We start from the raw sequence: 16,791 nt of genomic DNA on the forward strand, positions 1-16,791 counted from the left end.
TTCGAGGGACCTCAGCGATGAATATCCTGCCCAAAATATCGTCCAGTATCTCGGCAGCCATCGGCGGCACTTTGGGCGGGCAGAGGCCTTGATGAAAATCGGCCCCATTAACTTTGAAATACCTTTCAATTTTGATATCTGTAACCCACTGAAAACAACAGAGCAGGTCTCCTCATATAATGAAACACTACTTATCTTAACTTAGAGGTCTACAGTAGTATATTGTGATATATCAAATTGTTTAAAATTATTTTTTGTTGAAGTAGTTGCATCTTTTTGGTTGTATTTTTTAAATCTATTCTCTTTCTGTCTGGCAGATACTCCAGTCTGCTGTGATCACCCATATGGATGATATCGAGAGGACTGTCGATAACATCATGCTGCTGAAAAAAATTAATCCTGATACCAATCCACAGTAATGGAATTTGAACTTTATACTGTACATTTCCTATGATCTTTTGGCACATTTGACAATGTTCTGTAATTACAGATTCAAATACAAGATATATGTCAGTAATTATCCTCCCACACACAGTGCAGTGCCATCACTCAGTAAATATTCCTCGTCATGCAAGTGAATCTGTCCAGGACAGGTTACAGCCAATCAATGCTGAACATAGAATTGTGCTGTATAATTTTCTCATGAATTTTGAGGGGCTGATGTCAATTCAGTTTGTATGTGAATGTAGCAGAACTACTTGCTGCGAAATGCAGCAACTTCAACCTTATAGAATAAATGTTGCTCAAAGAATATAGTGGTGGCCATGGAAGGGGAGGTGTTTTCTCAGGGTTCCAAGTTAGGATGAGGCATTTCTTATGTTGCCAAAGAATGTGCACTTGAAGTAACATCATGTTAAGCATTATATCTTTATACAGTATTACACTAGTCAATCTCATGGCACAGCATGCAAGTAATCAAGACCAATTTGAAGTTCTATGGTCAAGCAGGGTTACATGGTGGTGGATAATTGAGGGGAGGAGGCAATTAGGGAGATGTGGGGAAGGGGGAAGATGGGGAAGGGAAGAGAAAGGAAGGAATTGGGAGAGGGTGGGGAAGGAGGAGGGAGGGAAGAAGGAAAGAAGGGGGAGAATAAGCGGGAGGAAGGTGGAAAGGGAGGAAGAAGAATGAATTTCATAGCTCTGTCTATTATTCTATGAAAACAGTAAATGAGTGGCTTTTATATGATATATACGTATGTATCAATTTACCCAATTCATTTTTATCCCTTACCATTCAATACTGTTTGTGAAGCAACCATTAATTCCCTTTTAAAAGAGTACATGGACTCTACATCAGTGACTCATGTGACTCTAGATGGTTAGTGTTAATGGGCAATTCAACCACCGAGGGTATCACAGCCAAGCCCGATCCTGTGCTAGTCATCCGTTTGCACACATACACTATTGAGCAGGAATCACAGGTTAGCAATCGGGACAGGAACCATGGCTGATTTTGTCCTCCTCCCTTAGCCAGGGCCACTGAGACTTTGGCCTTGATTTTAATCCTCCCCCCCCTCCCCATTTTAACCCCCACCCCCGATTTTAACCCACTCCCCCCCCCCCCCCCCATTTTAATCCCTCCTACAATTTTAATCCCGCAAATTTTAATCCCTACCCCAATTTTAATTCCCTCGCCCCCAATTTTAATCCTCCCCTAAACAGGCAGGAAAGGGTCTGGCGTGGGGTTCAAATCTTTCCTGGACGCCGTAATATTAGCGGTGGCAATTGAGGCCATTGCAAGGCTACCGCTAAAGGCAGGTGGAGGCCACTTAAGATGCAAACTCATTGATGTAATCAGTGGCATCACGTAATATTAACATCAAGCCAGGGAGAAGTTCTACACTGTCTGGTGCCTGGCACCAGAAACACGACAAGAGAAGAAATAGCACACCAACAAAAAATATTTTTCCCCATCAGGTGCTGTCATGTGCACAGCTGTATGGCGAGCTGGGCCGCAAGCTAATACCAGCAATTTCAGCTAGGGCTGTGTACAAAGGTGCAATGTTAAGATGAAGCAATCCCCATAAGATCGTGAGTGACCTCGGGTATAAATAGCAGTGATGATATCTCAACCATGTGACCAGGGATGATCCCAGGCGACTCAAGAAAAGTGAAAGCGTTAAAAAGAAAGGGGTTGTCACAAGAAAAAATATGTTCAGCTAGGACACTTTCAACCCTTTAATCTAGGCCAAAATAGAACAGATTCCAGAGACAAAAAAATTGTGTCTGCCACACTGCAATACTCAAGGCAATTTGGCACTTGTCTAGTTCACTCTCAAGACCGAGACCCACCTGCTGATTACTTGCAACCCCACTACTTACATAACAGTGACTGCAGTTCAAAAATGTATTAATTTGTAAAGTGATATAAGACAGCCTGAAGATATGATTAAGTGCTTTATAAATGCCAGTCATTTTTTAGAAATATAAGTACAGATTCTTTTTGTTGACATTTGGTAGTTGTATTAATACCTAATAGGGTTTCAGAAGCTAATTACTCTTAACTTCATTTTTGTTTATTTTTTTGTGCAGAAACCCGATAAAGTTTTTCTGCTTCCCGAGTGTTCTGATGCCACTGATCACTTAGCTGTGATGGAGAAGGGAGATTGTGATCTGTTTCCTGCCCATGTTAATATTGTGCTGAAACCAATTGCTAAAAAGTATACAAGAGTAGAGTGGGAAGATCCCTTTCCATAATCCCTGTGGGAATTTGCCTGACTTTCACTTGGCATGGCAATCAGGCACTCAGTAAGGAAATTTGGGTACAAAGCCACACCCCATCCCTTCTTAGCAACTTGCATAAGTGTTCCAAAATGCTGTGTCGCCCAAGTGTTTTAATTTTTAGAAACTATACAGTTAGGTTTCTTTTTTCTTTCAAAATTACATTCAAATCAACATCCAATGTGTATTCCACATGGATGAAACAGTTCGCTGTTGCCACTCTGTCATGTTGAGGTGCTTAGAAATGTCCTGATTTTATTGCACATGTATGAATACTATACTGTTTCTCAATATAAACATCCTGAAACTCCTATTTTATTCTGCCAAGGTTTGGGATTTCTCTGCAGGCCTGTCTCCTACAGATTGTAGGATATAGAAGACTGATTGCAGAAGTGGAAAGACTCCGCAGAGATCATTATGATTCAGAAAATCCACAACATGAAGAAACTTTGTTAAAGGTCAGTGGATAGAGGGACTGCAGAACTTGCAACTGTTTTTATGTTTCCATTCCTCTGCAGTACAGCGCCACTTATTTAATGTTGGTGGTATGAGGTGTGTTTTCTAAAGCCTTTTTATGCTCCTAATGCAAATCTTCTAGTTCCATGTTTCTCAAATCATTTGGATATAAGCCCACTTCCCATTAAAATAACGAGTCTGTACCGAACTTGATAAACTTAGCAAGCCTCATGAGTTGGTTTTCACATTGATTTCTTAAAACAATTATTGATTTTTCCTTTTTTTAAACTTAAAACTGACGTGCTGCATAGAAACATAGAAAATAGGTGCCGGAGTAGCCATTCGGCCCTTCGAGCCTGCACCACTATTCAATAAGATCATGGCTGATCATTCACCTCAGTACCCCTTTCCTTCTTTCTCTCCATACTCCTTGATCCCTTTAGCCGTAAGGGCCATATCTAACTCCCTCTTGAATATATCGAACTGGCCTCAACAACTTTCTGCGGGAGAGAAGTCCACAGGTTAACAACTCTCTGAGTGAAGAAGTTTCTCCTCACCTCGGTCCTAAATGGTTTACCCCTTATCCTTCGACTGTGATCTCTGGTTCTGAACTTCCCCAACATTGGGAACATTCTTCTTGCCTCTAACCTGTCCAGTCCCGTCAGAATTTTATATGTTTCTATGAGATCCCCTCTCATTCTTCTAAACTCCAATGAATACAGGCCCAGTCGATCCAGTCTCTCCTCATATGTCAGTCCTGCCATCCCAGGAATCAGTCTGGTGAACCTTCGCTACACTCCGTCAATAGCAAGAACATCCTTCCTCAGATTAAGAGACCAAAACTGAACACAATATTCCAGGTGAGGCCTCACCAAGGCCCTGTACAACTGCAGTAAGACCTCCCTGCTCCTATACTCAAATCCCCGAGCTATGAAGGCCAACATGTCATTTGCCGCCTTCACCGCTTGCTGTACCTGCATGCCAACTTTCAATGACTGATGTACCATGACACCCAGATCTCGTTGCACCTCCCCTTTTCCTAATCTGTCGCCATTCAGATAATATTCTGCCTTCCTGTTCTTGCCCCCAAAGTGGATAACCTCACATTTATCCACATTATACTGCATCTGCCATGCATTTGCCCACTCACCTAACCTATCCAAGTCACCCCGCAGCCTCTTAGCATCCTCCTCACAGCTCACACCGCCACCCAGCTTAATGTCATCTGCAAACTTGGAGATATTACACTCAATTCCCTCATCCAAATCATTAATGTATATTGTAAATAGCTGGGTCCCAGCACTGAGCTCTGTGGCACCCCACAAGTCACTGCCTGCCATTCTGAAAAGGAGCCGTTTACCCTGACTCTCTGTTTCCTGTTTGCCAACCAGTTCTCTATCCACATCAATACATTACCCCCAATACCATGTGCTTTAATTTTGCACACTAATCTCTTGTGTGGGACCTTGTCAAAAGCCTTTTGAAAGTCCAAATACACCACATCCACTGGTTCTCCCTTGTCCACTCTACTAGTTACATCCTCAAAAAATTCCAGAAGATTTGTCAAGCATGATTTCCCTTTCATAAAACCATGCTGATTTGGACCGATCCTGTCACTGCTTTCCAAATGCCCTGCTATTTTATCTTTAATAATTGATTCCATCATTTTCCCCACTACTGATGTCAGGCTAACTGGTCCATAATTCCCCATTTACTCTCTCCCTCCTTTTTAAAAAAAAAATGCTGTTACATTAGCTACCCTCCAGTCTATAGAAACTGATCCAGAATCGATAGACTGTTGGAAAATGATCACCAATGCATCCACTATTTCTAGGGCCACTTCCTTAAGTACTCTGGGATGCAGACTATCAGGTCCTGGGGATTTATTGGCCTTCAATCCCTACAATTTCCCTAACACAATTTCCTGACTAATAAGGATTTCCTTCAGTTCCTCCTTCTCGCTAGACCCTCGGTCCCCTAATATTTCCGGAAGGTTTATTTGCGTCTTCCTTAGTGAAGACAGAACCAAAATATTTGTTCAATTGGTCTGCCATTTCTTTATTCCCCATTATAAATTCACCTGATTCTGACTGAAAGGGACCTACATTTGTCTTCACTAATCTTTTTCTCTTCACATATCTATAGAAGCTTTTGCAGTCAGTTTTTATGTTCCCAGCAAACTTCCTCTCATACTCTATTTCCCCGCTCCTAATTAAACCATTTGTCCTCCTCTGCTGAATTCTAAATTTCTCCCAGTTCTCAGGTTTGCTGCTTTTTCTGGCCAATTTATATGCCTCTTCCTTGGATTTAACACTATCCCTAATTTCCCTTGTTAGCCACGGTTGAGCCACCTTCTCCATTTTATTTTTACTCCAGTCAGGGATGTACAATTGTTGAAGTTCATCCATGTGATCTTTAAAAGTCTGCCATTGCCTATCCACCGTCAACCCTTTAAGTATCATTCGCCAGTCTATTCTAGCCAATTCACGTCTCATACCATCGAAGTTACCTTTCCTTAAGTTGAGGATTCTAATTTCCGAATTAACTGTGTCTCTCTATCTTAATAAAGAATTCTACCATATTATGGTCACTCTTCCCCAAGGGGCCTCGCACAACAAGATTGCTAATTAGTAGTTTCTCATTATACATCACCCAGTCTAGGATGGCCGGCTCTCTAGTTGGTTCCTCGACATATTGATCTAGAAAACCATCCCGAATACACTCCAGGAAATCCTCCTCCACTGTATTGCTACCAGTTTGGTTAGTCCAATCTATATGTAGATTAAAGTTCTCCATGATAACTGCTGTACGTTGATTGCACGCATCCCTAATTTCTTGTTTTATGCTGACCCCAACCTCACTACTACTGTTTGGTGGTCTGTACACAACTCCCACTAGCGTTTTCTACCCATACAGATTCCACATCATCCAAGCTAATGTCCTTCCTTACTATTGCGTTAATTTCCTCTTTAACCAGCAACGCTACCCCACCTCCTTTTCCTTTCTGTCTATCCTTCCTGAATGTTGAATACCCCTGGATGTTGAGTTCCGAGCCTTGGTCACCCTGGAGCCATGACTCCGTAATCCTAATTATACCATATTCGTTAATAGCTGCCTGCGCAGTTAATTCGTCCACCTTATTACGAATACTCCTCGCATTGGGGCACAGAGCCTTCAGGCTTGTCTTTTCAACACACTTTGTCCCATTAGAATTTTGCTGTAATGTGGCCCTTTTGATTTTTGCCTTGGGTTTCACTGCCCTCCACTTTTACTTTTCTTCTTTTTATCTTTTGCTTCTGCCCCCATTTTACTTCCCTCTGTCTCCCTGCATAGGTTCCCATCCCCCTGCCACATTAGTTTAACCCCTCCCCAACAGCATTCGCAAACACTCCCTCTAGGAAATTGGTTCCGATGCTGCCCAGGTGCAGACCATCCGGTTTGTACTGGTCCCACCTCCTCCAGAACCAGTCCCAATGTCCCAGGAATTTGAATCCCTCCCTCCTGCACCACTCCTCAAGCCACGTATTTATCTTAGCTATCCTGCTATTTCTACTCTGACTAGCATGTGGCACTGGCAGCAATCCTGAGATTACTACCTTTGAGGTCCTTCTTTTTAATTTAACTCCTAGCTCCCTAAATTCAGCTTGTAGGACCTCATCCCGTTATTTATCTTTATCGTTGGTACCTATATGCACCACGACAACTGGCTGTTCACCCTCCGCCTCCAGAATGCCCTGCAGCCTTGACCTTTGCACCAGGGAGGCAACATACCATCCTGGATTCTCGGTTGCGACCGCAGAAATGCCTATCTATTCCCCTTACAATAGAATCCCCTACCACTATAGCTCTCCCATTCTTTTTCTTACCCTCCTGTGCAGCAGAGCCACCCACGGTGCCATGAACTTGGCTGCTGCTGCCTTCCCCTGATGAGCCATCTCCCCCAACAGTACCCAAAACTGTATTTTTTTTGGAGAGAGATGACCGCAGGGGACTCCTGCACTGCCTTCCTATTCCTGTTCTGCTTGATGGTCACCCATTCCCTATTTGCCTTTGTAACCTTTACCTGCGGTGTGACCAACTCACTAAACGTGCTATTCATGACATCCTCAGCATTGCGGATGCTCCAGAGTGAATCCATGCACATTTGCAGCGCCGTCATGCAGTCTGACAGGAGCTGCAGCTGGATACACTTCCTGCATACATCGTCGTCAGGGACACTGTCCCTGATTTCCCACATAGCACAGGAGGAGCATGACACGGGACTGGGCTCTCCTGCCATTACATAACCCTTAAATTATTTAATTTGGTAACTATGCCAAAGGTTACTTACTGATAAGAAAAAGATAAAGATAAGGAAAAATTACTCACCAATCACTTACCCCCTTGGCTGTGACATCACCTTTCGATTTATTTTTACTTCTTTTTTGCCTTTTCTTTCTGCAGTAGCTTGCTGCTGGGCCCTTAGTAGGCCTCTCGCCACTTGCTGCTCCGTCTCCCGACTGCTGCTCCCGACGCTGCTGGCTCTTGAGTAGGCCTCTCGCCTCTCGCCGCTCGCTGCTCCACCTCCCGACTCTTAAACATCCCTACTAATCTGTGTTTATAACCTTGAATTACAGGTGTCCATCAGTGGTTTATCGAAATGAGGAAAAACTTGGAAGTAACTGCAAATAGTGTTACTTATTTAAAAAAACACTTTGGCGTGGATGGGTGGGGGGGGGGGGCGGAATTTTAACCCCGCACGACAGGCCAGAGAGGGTGGGGGTGGTTAAATTGGCAACTTTGCAAAACCTGACTCCCAACCCGCCGCGAACGTGCCTGCTTCAGTTTTAACTGCGGCGGATTTTGGGGCGCCTGAGTAACCCGCTCTGGAGTCTGTAATTTATAATATGTAAATGTGACTCCATTCCTGATCTTTTGGCAGCGGCTTAAATTTAATGCTGGCTGGTCGGTCGGGGTTCTCAGGGCCGAGAGCTATACGGAGTCGGGAGCAGCCGGATCCAGCAGGTAAGTGCTTTTAATAGCACTTCTTGTGGGCCAGGAGTGCTCCTCAAGCCCCTGAAGCAAATCTTCTGCTATGATTAGCCAAACCCCCCTCCAAACCCATGATGCTTCCTGATCACCCCTCCTTCACAATTGCTGGTCAATCTGACTGACTGCTGGGCGGGAAACGGATCAAAAAAATGATAGAGGTCCTGCCATTTTCGGCAGAACCTCCATGTTCCCGGTCTTTCCAAGTTATTTCCTCACCCACAAACATGCTCCCCTGTTCCTTCCCCGTAAATATCGAGGCCAAGACAATTAACAACTCCTGCATCATATAGAGCTGTTTGGTTTAAAATGAATGAATACATTTATACCATTCAGACACTGACAATAGGAGATTGAATTTGAATTCTAACTAACTCGTTTATTCTCTACCTATTACAATTTAAAAACATTTTAAACAATTTGTGCAGAAATATTGGAATAGAAATTCCGACGTCCCGGGCCAGTACGAAGTTTCTACGGACCCGGGAAGGCATCGTAAAAGCTGGTTTTCAGCGCGCAATGCATATGCGCTGAAAACTATTTTTTCTGATGGAGCTTGATAGATCGTAGCCCGATCGGGACCGAGGATGACAGATTGGGAGAGAGGACATTTGTACGGGCAAGATTGCGGGATTTACGTATATCTTGCCCAGCAAATGTCCTCAAAAATCTTGCACCTGAAAAAGCTGGCGCATAGCCTACTTTTACAGGCGCAAGTGTTTTAAAACACATATAAACAAATTAAAATGAAATAAAATAAACACAAAGTATTGTTAAAAATTCTGCCCACTAAGATAAGTTTATTTTTAACCCGAATTACAAAATTTTAAAAAATCGGAAATATATTGTTTTTTTTCTAAGGCATTTATTAACTTTAATTTCAATCAATTTTAATTATGTGAGGTCTGTTTTTTATTTTTTATTAGTGTGTGTTTTTTTTCCTCATTAATAGCACGGAGAACTCGTAGATACGCGAGTCTAAGTGCTATTAATGGGAACCTGTGAACTACCTACCTGATTGGCTGAGCAGTCACATGTGACTGCATCTTCTGCGTCGGAACCCTCGGGGCGGGAGCGTGCTTCACAGCGCGGGAGGAGAAGGCCTTCCCATTGGAAATCAGGGCGCCTTCTAGACCACCAGGTAAATTCGTAAAAAATCTCCAGCGTGGAGGCAGTTGCCTGCGGGAAGATCCCCAGAGGAATTTCTGCCCCATAATTTTGTTTTCTATAAATTCTGTCAGCTGTGGACTTTGCTTCGCCCTGATGTGACGTTGGATGGTCGAATTAGCAAGCAGTGGTGTGAAATAGGTTTCCAAGGTGATGACCCAAAGACGGACTTCAGAGGAATGGGGATGTTGGGGTTATATAACTTGGTGTAAGTATATATTATGAGCAATGTTTTAAAACTTTATTTTCTGTTTTCTCCCTTGTGTGTGAATTGTAAAGAAATCATATTAATTTTTCTACTAACTTTTTTTAATTCAGTTTTTTTGCAGAACATGACAATACAACTGCACGCCAAGTTCTTTTTGATTCTCACCAACCAAAGTACAGGTAACTTGCCCATATTCGGTCAAGATGCTTTATTTTGCATGTGCTGTTATTACCTCTGGGTTCAATTTCAGTGGTTTACTTCAATAGGTTTTTTGCTCCAGAGCTAGCATCATCTATTTTCTATGTTTCTATAGCAGGAAACGGGTACTGAGGGAATGATCAGCCATGATCTTATTGAATGGCGGTGCAGGCTCGAGGGGCCGAATGGCCTACTCTTGCACCTATTTTCTATGTTTCTATCACCCTGTGCACTTGTAACAATGTGTACCTACACTTCAGCTCTGTACACTATAATTAAAAACACAACATAGAATTCCTTAGTGTAATAATGTAAGATCAATATTATTGAAGGCCAGCTCTGTTTTCACTCCAAATAAAGTCTAATGAGACATCTTACTGAAACGGATCAAGTTAGACTTTAAAAAAATCTCACTGTTTGTATTCTTTTAAAAAGTCAAATATCAAAAACAGAAAAATGGCCGTGTTGAGCTATTTGGGAGACCTAGTTTGGGATGGGAGATGAAGGATGAAAGTTTCTGAGTCATACATTATGTGGGAAAGCCAAGTTGAATTGATCATATTCTTGAATAACAATGGGAAGATGATTATATTTACTAGCATTCAATTTCCTCACATTGTTGGTTCAGTTACCTCATCAACATAATAATATATTGTCATCCTTCACTGCTGAAACAATCATTAAAAAAGATTTCAAAAACCGAAGTTGAACTTTATCACAATGTTTAAGGAATGCTGATGCTGTGATACCTACTTAAATAAATTCAACTACTTAGCAAGTGTAGTTTATGTAGCCCCTCTCCCCCACACACACACTCAAACCTTTTGTACAAGTTATTCTGAATGTATGTCTTCACCTCAATCCCATTTTGTGGATTATTTTGTTCATTGCAGGTTCACATATTGTACCAATATCATATTCGTTGAACATTGTCATATTATTTTAATTTCATCCTTTTCTTTTAGGGATCTAACCAAAGAAGATGTAAGGTACTTCTGTGACTTTATTTTCTGTTATTCATATACATCTTTCTTTGTAGTTGATCTCATTGTTTGATAACCATTCTTGTTGGACAATCATTACTGTTGAAACACCTACTTTAGATGTGAAAATGTATGGGTATCTAGCTGTAACGAAGTAGAAACTCCTTAATGCCAACATCCCCAAGGCAAGGAAATAGTCTCTTCATCCTAGAACTGATATCACCAACCTAACCCTCAACAGCAAGTTTATATTGGGTATTGGATGAGTTGAGAAATAGCCTGGTGTTTTTTGGAACCGGATGAATAGTATAACATACTATTGCATTTTACTTGAACAGCCTGTGGCTGCAAACGTGATCCCAGAATGGTATGTTGCCTCCCTGCTGCTAAGATCAAGGTACTTCTCTCACTTCTGCCAGGGTCAAGGATATCACTGAGCAGCTGCAGAACACTCTGAGGAGGGAGGTTGAACAGCCAGAGGTTATGGTCCATATCGGTATCAACGACAGGTAGAAAGAGGAATAAGTTTCTGCAGATTTTAGGGAGTTAGGAAAGAGATTAAAAAGCAGGACCTCAAAGGTAGTAATCTCCAGATGACTCCCAGTGCCAAATTCTAAGGACATTGGGACCGATTCTGGGGGAGGCGGGACCTGTACAGGCCGGACAGGTTGCACCTCAACAGAGCTGGGACCAATATCCTTGCGGGTGGGGGTGGGTGGGAGCTTTTCTAGTGCTGTTGCGGAGTGTTTAAACTAATTTGGCAGGGTGATGGGCACCAGGATGTAGCTTTAGAAGGAGAATCATGGTGCACAAAAGAGTGGGAGGTACAGATAACACTAGGGTAAGACAGTACGGTATTAGGTGGGGTCAGACAAAGAAAAAATACAAGACGGTCTAAGATAGGTTTACAGTGCATGTGTGTAAATGCACAAAGCGTGGTACAAAAGGTTGGTGAGCTGCAGATGCAAATAGCCACATGAGAATATGATGTTGTGGTAATAATGGAGACCTGGCTCACAACAGGGCAGGATTGGGTACTAAATATTCCTGGATATAAGGTGTTCAGGAAATATAGGGAAGGAAAGAAAGAAGGTGGTGTGGCAGTATTGATTCAGGAGAATATTACAGTGTTGGAGAGAGAGGATGTCCTGGAAGGGTCAAGGACAGAATCTATTTGGTTAGGGTTAAGAAACAATAGAGGTGCCATTAAACTACTAGATGTATTCTAAAGGCCAAGGATATGGAGGAGCAAATTTGCAGCGAACTTACAGAGAGGTGCAAGAACCATGGAGTAGGGAACTAAGTAATGGGGAACTTCAGTTATCCTAATATAGACTGAGATAGTCATACTGTAAAGGGCAGAGAGGGGGAAGAATGTCTGAACCATGTTCAGCAGATCTTTCTTGATCAGTATGTTTCTGGCCCAATGAGGAAGGAGGAACATTTAGGGAATAGTGGTCATAGTATCATGAGTCAAAATGCTTATCTGGATTGGGCCAATTTCAGTGGGTTGAGAACGGAGCTGGCCCAGGTAAATTGGAATCAAAGATGGGCAGGCAAAACTGTAATTGAACAATGGGCTGTCTTTACAGAGGAGATGGTTCGGGTACATTCGAGGTATATCCCCACGAAGGGGAACCAAAGCCAGAGCTCCCTGGATGGCAAAAGAGATAGAGTAAGATAAAGCAGAAATAAGGGGCATATGATAGATGTCAGGTTGAGAATACAAGTGACAACCAGCCTGAATACAGAAAGTTCAGTGGGGAAGTGAAAAAGGAAATAAGAGGGGCAAAAAGGGAGTATGAGAATAGACTGGCAGCTAACAGAAAAAGAAATCCAAAAGTCTTCTATAGGTATATAAATAATAAACGGGTAGTAAGAGGAGGAGTGGAGCTGGTTAGGGACCATAAAGGAGACCTATGAATGGAGGCAGAGGGCATGGCTGAGATACTAAATGAATATTTTACATCTATTTACCCAGGGAAAAGATGTTGCCAAAGTCATAGTGAAAGAGGAGGGAGTTGAGATATTGGATGGGATAAAAATTGATAAAGAGGAGATACTAGAAAGGCTGGCTGTACTTAAAGTAGATAAGTCACCAGGACCAGATGGGATACATCCTAGGATGCTGAGAGAAGTAAAGGTGGAAATTGCCGGAGGTACTGGCCATAATCTTCCAATCTTCCTTGGATATGAGGGTGGTGCTGGAGGACTGGAGAATTGCAAATGTTACACCTTTGTTCAAAAAAGAGTGCAAGGATAACCCCAGCAATTACAAGCCAGTCAGTTTAATCTCGGTGGTGGGGAAGCTTTTAGAAACAATAAACCGGGACAAAATTAACAGTCATTTGGACAAGTGTGGATTAATTAAGGGAAGCCAGTAAAGGCAAATCATATTTAACCAACTGAATTGAATTTTTTGATGAGGTAACAGAGGATTGATGAGGGCAATATGATTGATGTGGTGTACACAGACTTCCAAAAGGCATTTGATCAAGTGCCACATAATACGCTTGCCAGCAAAGTTGAAGCCCATGCAATAAATGGGACTGTGGTAGCATGGATACGCAATTAGCTAAGTGACAGGAAAGAGAGAGTAGTGGTGAACGGTTGTTTTTCGGACTGGAGGAAGGTATACAGTGATATTCCCCAGGGATTGGTTCTAGGACTACTACTTTTCTTGATCGATATTAATTTGGACTTGGGTGTACAGGGCACTATTTCAAAATTTTCAGATGACACAAAACTTGGAAGTATAGAGTACAGTGAGGAGGATAAAGATAGACTCCAAAGTGCAAAATGATACATTTTGGTAGGAAGAACGAGGAGAAACAATATAAACTAAAGGATACAATTCTAAAGGGGGTGCAGGAAGAGAGAGACCTTGGGGGTATATGTGCACAAATCGTTGAGAAAGTGGCTATAAAAAGTATACGGGATTCTGGGCCTAGGGTTAGAAATTCGGCGATTTTGCGACCTTTTTTGGTGAAAACCCGTTCGGCAGAAAATTCGGAGAAGTTTTGCAGCGGCACTTTTCAAATACCGCTGGAGAAAGGAGCGCCACCGTTCAAGACTCGAAATAGCGCTTTTGCCAAAAATGTGGCTCTGAGCACACCTGTTTTTAGGAGGAAACAACCGCCAAGGAAAAAGCTGCGTTGCAGCCCTTGGATCAGCAGTAAGTATGAAGACCTGAAAAAAAGGTAAGTTAAAGTTTCTAATTTTTAATTCTGTTGCAGCGATTTGCTGGGTAAATGTTTCGTGAATTTCTTTTCTTTTTTCCAATTTATTTTCAGGTGTTCTTTCGCCCTCCCTAGGCCCAACTCGCAATGGTATTGGCCTTGGACTAAAGTTGGCGAGGATCGCGGTTTGCGCCTCGAATTCTCGTGCAATGCCGACTTTTACCGCTGCACAAATTAAAGCTTGAGTTTATGGCCTTATAGCGATAGCGTTGTGATAACGATAATTTTGGCGCAAAAATGCAATTATCGGCGAGATTTGAATTTCTAGCCCAAAGAGTACAAAAGCAAGAAAGTTATGATGAACCTTTCGAAAATACTGGTTCGGCCTCAACTGGAGTATTGTGTCCAATTCTGGGCATCGCACTTTAGGAAGGATGTGAAGGTTTTAGAGAGGGTGCAGAAAAGATTTATTCAGTTACGTGGATAGAATGGAGAAACTGGGGTTGTTTTCTTTAGAGCAGAGAGGATTGAGAGGAGATTTGATAAATCTAGACAGAGTAGATAGGGAGAAACCGTTCCCATTGGCGGAAAGGTTGAGAGCCAGAGGACACAGATTTAAGGTGATTGGCAGAAGGTCCAAAGGTGACATGAGGAAAAACCTTTTTATGCAGATGTGGTTATGATCTTGAATGCACTGTCTGAAAAGGTGTTGGAGACAGACTCAATCGTGGCTTTCAAAAAGGAATTGGATATGTACCTGAAAGAAAAACATTTGAAGGGCTACGGAGAAAAGGCGGGGGATTGGGACTGGCTGAAATGCTCTTGCAAAAGCCGTCAAGGGCTTGATGGGCTGAATGGCCTCCTACTATGCTGTAATGATCTATGATTCTAGGAGTTACAGTGTTGGCTAAAAATCATGGCTATAAAATTACTCTGATCTAATTTTCTCTAAAATAGTTTATAAATCATCAGACACATTACTATATATATCATCATCATCATAGGCAGTCCCTCGAAATCGAGGAAGACTTGGTTCCACTCTCAAAATGAGTTCTCAGGTGACTGTACGGTCCAATACGGGAATTACTGTCTCTGTCACAGGTGGGACAGACAGTCATTGAAGGAAAGGGTGGGTGGGGAGTCTGGTTTGCTGCACGCTCCTTCCGCTGTCGGCGCTTGTTTTCTGCATGTCTCTGCGACGAGACTCGAGGTGCTCAGCGCCCTCCCAGATGCTCTTCCTCCACTTAGGGCGATCTTTGGCCAGGGATTCCCAGATGTCGGTGAGGATGTTGCACTTTATCAAGGAGGCTTTGAGGGTGTCCTTGAACCATTTCCTCTGCCCACCTGGGGCTCGCTTGCCATGTAGGAGTTCTGAGTAGAGCGCTTGCTTTGGGAGTCTTGTGTCAAGCATGCGAACAATGTGGCCTGCCCAACGGAGCTGGTCGAGTGTGGTCAGTGCTTCAATCTGGCAACAAAAGCACCATCTTATTTACATTGCTTACTACCTGCTGACTTTAGATCTGCCAACAGTGGTAACCTCAATCATATTATGGTGTAAGTGGCACAGAAGTGGTGTGCAATGACCCATCTCTGTATTTATATTTTGCTATTTCCTCCAAGGAACCATATAATTACTGTTCAGCACCTCAATCATGTGACCTAGTGGAGACAAAAGACTTAATTTGAATGAATCAATACAATCTGCTTCCACCTTCTGCCTGGGGAGCATGTTCCATAGATTTACCATTTGTTCACTGAAATAATGGGGGAAACTTTAACCTCCAAGACCAGGTGGTTTGAGAGTGGGTAGGTAGTTAAAATAACTGAGTTTGACATCACAACCATAATCCGATGCGCCCACTTCCAGGTTTAACTGAGGACCATTTGGATGCCTGCGAGTAACCTACTCGCCGAAATCAGGGCTTTAATTAGTGCAGGTGGCGGGTACTTATTGCGGCAATTAATGTCTTTAGGAGACGTTAATAAGGTCTTTTTACATTGAATTTTACTTGGATTTAAATTAAATCTGTTCAGATGGGTATTTTAACTTGTGATCACCCCATCTGAATAAAAGCCCACTTATTACAGCTGGTATCTCAGTTCCCTCTGGCAAACGTTTGGCAGAGAGTTCTTGTGTGAATACCCATTCAAACTGACAAGATCAGGACGGGAGACACATTAAATGCGTTTGCCAGCACATCAAAAGACAAAGACCATCACCATCCACGGCAGCGATGACGCGCTGTGGTGGGTGGGATCAGCACTTGCACAGGAGAGAGGTGCACTGTTGGGAGGTCACAGAAGAGAGTACGAGGTTGCAGGAGGCACTACCCACATCACAGGGTTTACAGACAGAGGCTCAGCTTCTTTGACTTCTCAGAAGAGCATTGCTTCCGCAGGCTATGGTTGTCACGTCAGGTGGTGGCAGATATCTCAGTTGGTGGCAGATATCTGCAGCCTCCTAGAAGAGGACCGGCTGGGCCTAACGGACACACATTTCCAGTAGCTGTGAAGGTCACCACTGCCCTCAAATTGTTTGCCTCTGGTTCCTGCCAGGGCACTACAGAGACATCTCGAGGATCTTGCAATCCGCTGCACATAAATGCATAAGACAGGTGATGCATGGATTGTTTGCCAGGGCTTGGAGTTATGTAAACTTCCCCTATGATGATGATAGCTGGAATGAGCATGCATTCTGATTCGCACAGGTACAGGATGCCACAGACTGCTCACACGTGGCAATCTGAGCACCACCACAGCAACCAGGATTTTTTATAAACCACGGAGATATTCTTCCATCAATGTGCAGCTGGTGTGCAACCACAAGAAGAGATTCATGCAGGTGTGTGCC

The 16,791-nt window shown here is 42.9% G+C and overlaps 1 protein-coding gene across 1 annotated transcript in view; it reads left to right on the top strand.

Annotated features, from left to right (window-relative positions):
• The window catches only part of elmod1 (ELMO/CED-12 domain containing 1), a 141,176-nt gene that overhangs the window by 82,483 nt on the left and 41,902 nt on the right, over positions 1 to 16,791 (top strand). The window contains exons 4-8 of the mRNA XM_070892164.1: positions 318 to 415; positions 3,050 to 3,179; positions 9,447 to 9,580; positions 9,691 to 9,759; positions 10,744 to 10,767. Coding sequence (XP_070748265.1) covers positions 318 to 415; positions 3,050 to 3,179; positions 9,447 to 9,580; positions 9,691 to 9,759; positions 10,744 to 10,767 — 455 coding nt within the window. The remainder of the gene's footprint in view (positions 1 to 317; positions 416 to 3,049; positions 3,180 to 9,446; positions 9,581 to 9,690; positions 9,760 to 10,743; positions 10,768 to 16,791) is intronic.

This window comes from Pristiophorus japonicus, chromosome 10 (genome assembly GCF_044704955.1).
Source record: "Pristiophorus japonicus isolate sPriJap1 chromosome 10, sPriJap1.hap1, whole genome shotgun sequence".
In the NCBI taxonomy this organism is placed as follows: Eukaryota; Metazoa; Chordata; class Chondrichthyes; family Pristiophoridae; genus Pristiophorus; species Pristiophorus japonicus.